Source organism: Helianthus annuus, chromosome 2, assembly GCF_002127325.2.
Source record: "Helianthus annuus cultivar XRQ/B chromosome 2, HanXRQr2.0-SUNRISE, whole genome shotgun sequence".
Lineage (NCBI taxonomy): Eukaryota > Viridiplantae > Streptophyta > Magnoliopsida > Asterales > Asteraceae > Helianthus > Helianthus annuus.
In genome coordinates, this window is record NC_035434.2 from 140,450,252 (window position 1) to 140,459,828 (window position 9,577).

General features: G+C 36.2%; 1 protein-coding gene across 1 annotated transcript; it reads right to left on the bottom strand.

The window, feature by feature from the left end:
• Positions 1 to 1,352: 1,352 nt before the first annotated feature.
• On the bottom strand, positions 1,353 to 2,283 carry LOC110871743 (protein PELPK1-like). Its single transcript, XM_022120467.2, has one exon. It carries the CDS (start codon positions 2,045 to 2,047, stop codon positions 1,418 to 1,420), a length of 630 nt encoding a protein of 209 aa, XP_021976159.1. The 5' UTR covers positions 2,048 to 2,283; the 3' UTR covers positions 1,353 to 1,417.
• Positions 2,284 to 9,577: the final 7,294 nt, after the last annotated feature.

The window sequence follows — 9,577 nt, forward strand, 5'->3', positions numbered from 1 at the left end:
GGGTATAAACGAGCTGTGCCGAGCCCGAGCTCGACTAGGCTCGAGCTCAGCTTGTCAAGTTTTTTTGAAGCTCGAGCACCACCACCATTATCATCCCCACCACTACAGCACCATCATCCCCACTACACCACCATCCGCACCATCCTCCTCACCACACACAACTCTACCATTCCAACCAACTTAAACAAACAAATATATCTCCAGTTTACCCCAAAATCATGTCAATAGGTGATCAATTTGCTATAAAACAAAAAAGTCAAAATTAGGGTTTATAACATATTTAGGGTTTTTTCTTACCATAATATCATAAATTGAATTAGTTAATGCATCATCAGACATAATTCTACTAAATCCAACCAACTCTCCAGTCATAGGAGTTGACTAAATGACTCGCCGGCAACAAGTTCCGATGGAACGAATGGTTGCAGGTACTACAAACGACGGAATTGTGAGAAACGGTGGAACGAATGGTTGCAGGGAATATTGGGGGAATTGGTGGCCGTCGGTGGCGGTGGCGGTGGCAGACGAATGGTTGAAAGTATACACAGATCTCATAATTTGTTAGGGTTTATATCGGATAAAGTTGTGGATATTAATATTGGGGGCGTTGGTGGCCGCCGGTGGCGGTGGCGGAGTAGTGGTTTGTAGTTGTCGAATATTATCGCTGGAGAGAGGTGCTGGTGATGGTGGTCGTGTGGTTGAGAGAGAGATACGGGAGTGAGAGAGAGATAGATGAGGAAGAGAGGAGATAACCAGTGTGTGAGATAATATATATATATATATATATATATATATATATATATATATATATATATATATTAATAAAAAATAATATGTAGGCGTATTTTAGTCTTTTAATGAAAAACTAACAGAAAATTCAAACAAAGTTAAAAAATTGGACTCAAATGGTTAAGAAAAGTGGCTATAGGGACTCAGGGCGTTAAACATTTTGATTTTATAATCAAGTGCTTAAAACCAGTAAAACACAGGGACTCAAAAAGTAATTTACCCTAAAATATATATACTTCACTCACATCAAGTTTTTGGCGCTGTTGCTAGGGACGTAACATGTCTTGAGAACGATTTGAGTTACTTACTTTGTAATTTGTGAAAATTGTATAATGTTTTTTCTCGGCTTAGGAAGATCGGGAACCCCAATAGATTACGTGCCTCTGCAAAGCGTTTTCCGCCGCCGGTTGATACTAAAGTGACAAACAACAATATCATGACAAACAACAATAATACCTACTTGAAGTCAAAAGTGATTCAACAATACATCTATATCATATACTAATGAAACAAGAAATTGATATATAAATCACATACAATGAAACAATGGGAAAGCTGGAAATGATGACAACCATAGCAGTAGTTTTAGTGAAGTAAAAGTTATACAAGGGATCACAAAAGCAGTTCTCTATGGATGAGGTAGGGAAGGAATAGGAAAGTCCTTGGGCAACTCAGGAATGGTGGGTTTAGGCAGTTCATGGACTTCTGGAACCTTTGGTACTTCGGGTTTTGGAAGAGTTGGAAGCTCTGGCTTTGGAATTTCAGGAAATGTAGGCTTGGGAAGCTCGGGAATGGTGGGCTTTGGAAGCTCAGGAACTTCTGGCTTCTGTACCACGGGGACCTCGGGCTTTGGAACCTCGGGAAGTGTAGGCTTGGGAATCTCAGGAATGGTAGGCTTCGGAAGCTCTGGAACTTCAGGCTTTGGAACCACAGGGACCTCAGGCTTTGGAACCTCGGGAAGAATAGGCTTGGGAATCTCAGGAATGGTAGGCTTTGGAAGCTCTGGAACTTCAGGCTTTGGAACCTCGGGAAGTGTAGGCTTGGGAATCTCCGGAATAATGGGTTTTGGAAGCTCAGGAAGTGTAGGCTTCGGAATCACAGGAAGTGTCGGCTTTGGAATCTCTGGAAGTGTCGGCTTAGGAAGATCGGGAACCTCCAAAAGATTACGTGCCTCTGCAAAGCGTTTTCCGCCGCCGGTTGATACTAAAGTGACAAACAACAATATCATGATGAACGAACTACCCTTGTAACAGGCCATTGATGTTATGAAAGGAGGAGATTAGAGCAGTATGAAGCTAGGAAAATATTTTAAGTTGGCTTGAGGATGAATATCCAACCATGTGTTAAGTTGATTTATATAGAGTACGTGGTATGGGGGTAATGGTGATAAGTAGACAAGTTGGTTGAAACTGGTATAGAAATTGGAATGTTAGCTCAACTTCTCAGCTGTACATGGTGAGTTGCCCATATGGTTGAAAAAACTGCATATTAGATTACTAATCTGGCAAGCTTCCATACAGTCCCTTTGACTTCTGCTAGCTAGTCAATTTAAATATATTAACTAATGTTTTAACAAGTTGTTTCTGGGTAAAAGAGACATAAATGATAATGTCAGACTAGTTTTAAGATGTAAGGTTTTGTGGATATTGAATATATTTATCATGAAACAAATTTCAAATATGGTTTTATTTTCTACCACCAAAGTGAAATTTCGGTTTTTCTTTTTTTAATTTTCAGTGAGGCATTTGCAGCAAGGCATTATATTCTGAATATTTAATACACATAATAATATTATGTAAACACGTATGGAATCATTAACTTCCTCTCCAATTGAGAGTTGAAACGATGGTGGCCTATCTAATAATAGGGATAACAACTTTAACTGACTGACGGTGCAAACCAAACACAGTTAATAAGAACACACACGGAATAACTAATGATTCCATATCTATTGATTATGGATGAGTATAACCACAAACATATAAAACAATGTTTTAACGGACTCTCACTAAGTCTCTCTGTGCTCATCTCTGTTTCACACAGAAATATGAGAGCTATTTATACTAAAACAGACACAGACATGACGAAACGAAAAGAGGGCACGACGAAACAACAAAGTCGACGAAACACGTTCTGTTTCGTCGACATACAAGTGACGAAACACAATTAGTTTCGTCGATGAGGATCTAGGCCTAATTGAAGTTAAAGCCCAATGAGGAGAAACGGCCCATGTGAAGAATTACGGCCCTGAATGCATGTTTCGTTGACTAATCTTTCAATTTCAATGGCTATGACATCATCATGACATCACAATGATGATGTCATGGTGATGTGTCATCGGGAAATGTCGCGGCTCTCCGTGCTTCGCGTGTCGAACTCTGGGGCGCACGACGGAGGAATGTCGTGACGTCGGGCTTTAGCCGGACCTAACCGTGTCGAAACCAAGTCGAACCGAGCCGAGTCGAACCAAGCCGAGTTTCGTCCACACAAAGTGTATCAACAAACTCCTCCTTGGACGCTACTCGTGATGGTTCGTCTTCTGTGATTGTTCGTCTTCTGTGTCTTTCATGTCGGAGGATCTTCAAAGTCTTCACGCGTCGGAAGAAGAAAGTGTATCAACAAACTCCCCATTTAATTTAGGAAGTGTGTTAACAAACTCCCCCTTAGAATGAACTCTCCATTGAGTTATGCTCGTGAATCTTTTGATTTGAAAATTCTTCAGATCATTGTGGTGTTGATGAAGGGACATCGGCAACTCTATCATCATTATCTTTTGAGTGCCTCCACGTCGTGTCTTCATTCCAAAGCTTGTCATCGAACATGTTCTCCTCGCCTTTAGCATCTGCACATGCAAGAAATCTAAACGCATAATGAGAACAACTGCTCGGAATATAATTTCCATAAACAAACGACACATGTGAGATCAAATCTCAATCAAACACCGACCGACAACAGTTTGAAAGTTTAGAAAATGATCAATTTTAATCCTTTAACTTTCAAAAACTGTCAAACTTCGAATATTTATGAAGATGCAATTGTTTTCCGGCTTACAATCAGGATTTTGGTTAGGATAGACTCGAGTTCCAACATCGGTCAATCAAAAATAAACTAGAAGCAAAATCTTTTTGGATTTTATAAAGTTTATATTAAAACACACCTAAAATCTTTTTCGAATTTTTCATTTTTCAAATGTAAAGACGGAAAACAATAAATAAATATATACAAAGATGCAAAAACTAAAAGCAGTAAATAAATATTTACAAACATTGTTTTTGCGAGTTTTGGAGGATAAGAGAATCATATCAGTGTACGGTCACGCCAAAACGCTCTTGTTGTTCTTTTAGTTAACACTTAGATAAGCATCCTATAACGATTATCGGTATTGTTGTCCATGTAAGCCCAACTTATCAGATGTAATCATGGTGAGGGGATACGTTAAGGTATGAATTATACTTATAGACGGTGTTCGTCCACACACGACACAATCCCGTATTAAGGTATGCACGAGGGTTCATCTTACCGGTGAGTATACCATTTATCATCTGTTTGACCGTATATGATGTGAGATTCTCACTTATTTTGATTTGAAAACAAGCCCTATGTGATAGAATCACTTATTGATGAGGAACTTGATTTTCAGATGCATGAAGGGCACAAGAGCAAGTCCGTTAACAGGTCAGTACTTTCGTACAACAAAGAGACGAACTTGACTCCCGGATAAATGTGATATATTATCACTTATTTTGAGGGACATGTGATTGTTGATCACTTATTGAGGTCGAATGCAATATGTACACGTATGTATAGTATCATGGAAGATCTAGACTTACGTCCCCGTTATTTTTCGGTAAAAGATACAACCATCATACCCAGATGACAAGCAGCATAAAGATCGAATATCTCAGAACCTCGGCAATCTCTCAAACGAGTTCGCATGTCGGTAAGCGGTGCGGACCAAGACAACATTGACGAGTTTCAATTTGAAACAATCACGTGTGAGGTGATATTTGAGATCAACGTGTCAGGTCAAAAATAGGAAGTTAATTTCCGCTAGGAAGGATAGGAAGCCATAGGATTATGACATGTGGCAAATTTTAAAATAAAGAGAAAGGGTATTTTAGTCAATCCAACTCCTTCTTCTTCCTTTTTCGAAACCCAGTAAATTCAAAAACCCACCATTTTCAAAACCCACCATCTTCAACTATTTCTTCACTTTCTATCTCAATAGTCACTACATTATAGTGTGATTTTCATCACCAATCAATGATTCAGAACCCGATCAACGTGTTCTTCAGCTTTTTTTGAAGAAAACCCAGTTTAATTTCATAAAAAAATCTCGTTTTTTTTTCCGGTGATTTTGGAGATAATCACTCGATTCGTTCGATTCGAGCGTTGATAAGTGTTTCTATCATTCAAATTTTGTCAATTGATGAAGAAATCAGCTTCGATCCATGTAAGAAATTCTTTAATTTCATTTTCATGAACTGGGTTTTTGATTTAGTCATTGCGTTTTACGATCTTTGCGGGGGTCCGGGGGCGGCAGCCCCCGGTAGCGGGGTCCCAGGGGCGGCAGCCCCTGGCGGGGTCCAAGGGGCGGAGCCCCTGGCTGTGGTTGAGCTCATTTAGGTGTTTTCAGTCCATTTCGATTAAATTGCTGTACTAAAAACGCATCAGAAAAATTAATTTTCAATAAATTGGCTCATTTAGGTAAAACACATTTTTTAGGTGTTTTCAGTCCATTGCGTTTTAGAATGAGTCATTTTTAAGTGTTTTCTAGCCATTGCGTTTTACATATAAGACATTTCTTTGTGTTTTTGATGCATTGCGTTTTAGAAAACAGACATTTTAAGTGTATTCTGGCCATTGCGTTTTACAAATAAGTCATTTCTTTGTGTTTTTTGTGCATTGCGTTTTAGGTAAAACACATTTTTATGTGTTTTCTGGCCATTGCGTTTTACAAATAAGACATTTCTGTGTGTTTTCTGGCCATTGCGTTTTACAAATAAGTCATTTCTTTGTGTTTTTGGTGCATTGCGTTTTAGGTAAAACACATTTTTATGTGTTTTCTGGCCATTGCGTTTTACAAATAAGACATTTCTATGTGTTTTCTGGCCATTGCGTTTTACAAATAAGTCATTTCTTTGTGTTTTTTGGTGCATTGCGTTTTAGAAAACAGACATTTTAAGTGTATTCTGGCCATTGCGTTTTACAAATAAGTCATTTCTTTGTGTTTTTTGTGCATTGCGTTTTAGGTAAAACACATTTTTATGTGTTTTCTGGCCATTGCGTTTTACAAATAAGACATTTCTGTGTGTTTTCTGGCCATTGCGTTTTACAAATAAGTCATTTCTTTGTGTTTTTGGTGCATTGCGTTTTAGGTAAAACACATTTTTATGTGTTTTCTGGCCATTGCGTTTTACAAATAAGACATTTCTATGTGTTTTCTGGCCATTGCGTTTTACAAATAAGTCATTTCTTTGTGTTTTTGATGCATTGCGTTTTAGAAAACAGACATTTTAAGTGTATTCTGGCCATTGCGTTTTACAAATAAGTCATTTCTTTGTGTTTTTTGTGCATTGCGTTTTAGGTAAAACACATTTTTATGTGTTTTCTGGCCATTGCGTTTTACAAATAAGACATTTCTGTGTGTTTTCTGGCCATTGCGTTTTACAAATAAGTCATTTCTTTGTGTTTTTGGTGCATTGCGTTTTAGGTAAAACACATTTTTATGTGTTTTCTGGCCATTGCGTTTTACAAATAAGACATTTCTATGTGTTTTCTGGCCATTGCGTTTTACAAATAAGTCATTTCTTTGTGTTTTTGGTGCATTGCGTTTTAGAAAAATGTCATTTTTTAGGTTTTTTTTTCATTGCGTTTTACGTAACTGGTTGTTTTTCTATTGCGTTTTACGCAACTGGGTTTAAATTTTTTTTTTAAATATAGAAAAAGTACACTCGTTTTAAAGATAAAAAAACGCTCGTTTTTTTGGTGCAATTTTTATAAAAAAATAATGTCGTATGAAAGAGTTATTAACGTTTAAAAAATGGGGGGGGGAGTTGGAGGAGAGAGAAACTACTGGCTTGGATGGACTAGAATGCTCTTGAACAAACTCACGCGCCTCTTTTATTCCTTTCAATTTCCCTGATTTAATCTTAGCCCTTGATTAACTTAATGGATGGTCAAGATCACTTCCTATCCTTCCTAGCCAAATAAACTTCCTATTGTATCTCCACCCTACATAACTATTGACGGAACTTAAAATAATATCTTATATTTATCGCTTCCTAAAACTATTAAATATTTAATAATTAAATTAAAAATATATAATAATAAAAAAAGCCCACATAGTATTTAATCTATCTCGATACATCAATTTACATAGATTAAGAAGTAGAAAACGAGAAAACCATATATTGATTTTTAAGCCGAACATCGTAGGCTCCGTATAAATGTTTTGGACCTCTAAATAGATCGTAAGGATTATTAATATTATAATTATTAACTAATTAAATTTTAAATTAATTGTTTAGATCGATGGAGATTAGAGGTGTTATATATGCGAATATTATAATCCAGAATTATGCAAACAATGCAGTGATATATATTTAGAAAATTCATGTAATCGTAGCATTAGAAATCTGGGTAGAAACATGCGATTAGTCAAACTAACACAAGATAGAAACAATTAAAAAGAATATTACCAGTTCAAGAAAAATAGAAAAGACAATAATATTACCAGTTCAAGAAAAATAGAAAAGACAGTAACACAAATAAGTATTATAAAAGTAAAAAATATATAAAAATGTAAAACATTTAATTTGTATTTATATTAGAATTTGAAGTATATATAACAAGGGGATGATTCAAATAAAAATCACTTTTAACGTGAAAACTCGAAAACTAACTAAAAAAGCCTAAAAAACACACAAATTTTTTTTTTTTCAATTTTTTTTACTAAAAATCGCTAGTTTTTGTATATAAAAAAACTTATTTTTTTTGTAGTATACATGTGTAATAATTCACATGTGTACTATTACACGTGCACTACTATTTTTTTTTTAAAAAAAAAAGTTTTTTTCATATACCTAAAATAGCGAAAATTGGTATGCAAAAAAAAAAAAAAAAAAAATTGGTATATTTTTTTAGGCTTGTTTAGTTAGTTTTTCAAGTTTTCGCGTTAAATAGTGGTTTTCATTTGAATCTTCCGCATATAACAAGTAAATATAAGCTAAAAGAGGGTCCGATTAGCGGCCTCCTAAAAGATAACATATCATATCCTCATTTTCTAAACTTTAAAACCATTTGGCCCAAACTCAAATTTAAAATCCATTGGCCCATCGTAATAGTCGGCTCAGCTTAAATGTTTAAAAAAACATGAGCAGAAACAGCAAACCTTACCTCGTACAACGAAGCTCGATGACTACAAATAGAAAAAAAAAGAAAAAGAAAAATAATTATACCTGTATATTAAAATGCAATGTTTAGCTACACTGAATCTTATATTGACTTGTATGTGAGTCACAACTCAAACAAAGCTTTATAACTATATTGGGGAGAGTTGTGTTTTTTTTTTTTTTTTTTTTTTTTTTTTGTAAATATGTAATTTTTTGTTGTGGTTTTTTGGTTGGTCCGGTTTGGGTTGGCTGGTTGTTAATGAAGTTTACTTTTCAAAAAAAAAAAAATAACTATATTATTAAAATCAGAGCCGTCCCCGAAAACTCTTGAAAAAATTTAGGCCTTGGGCGGCGAAAAGACTTGGGCCCAAAATTATGGTTAAGGGTAAATGAATTACAAAAATAAAAACATCGTGATGAAGCATAGACTCGAACTTGAGACCTTTACATTATTTTGAGATGTTTTTTACCACTACACCACTGGTACTTTTTTGCATAATAAATGGATAAATATACTAAATATATAATTTAATAAATATATACAAGCATATAAAGACTTTTCGGGCCCTTTGAAATTTTGGGCCTTGGGCGTCGGCACGGGAATTGCCGGGCCCAGAGCCGGCCCAGATTAAAATGCAATGTTTAGCTATATTAAATCTTATTTGACTTGCATGTGAGTCACAACTCTAACCAAAGGTTGCCATGTGGTTGTTTTTCGCTTATAAATTTTGAGATACGATGCTTTAAAAATTTTCTTACAAGTTTGGAGGTGATTAGCAAATTAGCAAGGATCACCTGTTTAAACTTGTGGCTAAGTGTCTAGATCGTTCCTAATCTAGAGATTTCTAAAAATAATCAACATCGCGATCTAAATTTTAAGCAGGCCGTGACATTCTCCCCCACCTAATCTGTCGAAGTCCTCGTCGAGCCTTCATAGTACTTCTTGATCTCGTCCCAGATATGCCGTAGTGAATTTCCAGTTTCCCAACTCGCTTCGCTATCCCATAGATTCTTCCACTCGATTAAGTACTCCTTGTAACTTGGCACTCCTCAACGTTGGATGGTCCGGTCGGACATGACCTCGGAAACCTCTCGATCAAAAGATGTCACAGCTGTTGTTGGTGCCCGTTTAGCCACCTTACCAAGGGACGTTCGGGCCAAGTATGCTTGTTCATGCCATTCCTTTAAACTTTTGAAAGTAGTTGGACTGTTACCATCATAAGACGCAACTAAGGCATTTGGGATCAAAGGTTGACGTGCCATTACTATCTTGAAAGGACTCTTCCCCGTTGCCTCGCTTTTCTGCATATTTTAAGATAATTGTGGAACATTTAAAAGTTTAGACAAATCTCATTGGTTAGAACTTACATAGTGGCGAAGGTACAACTCAAGTA

Coding starts and splice junctions, on each gene's coding strand:
- LOC110871743 (XM_022120467.2), bottom strand. CDS start 2,047: ATGGCCTGTTACAAGGGTAGTTCGTTCATCATGATATTGTTGTTTGTC.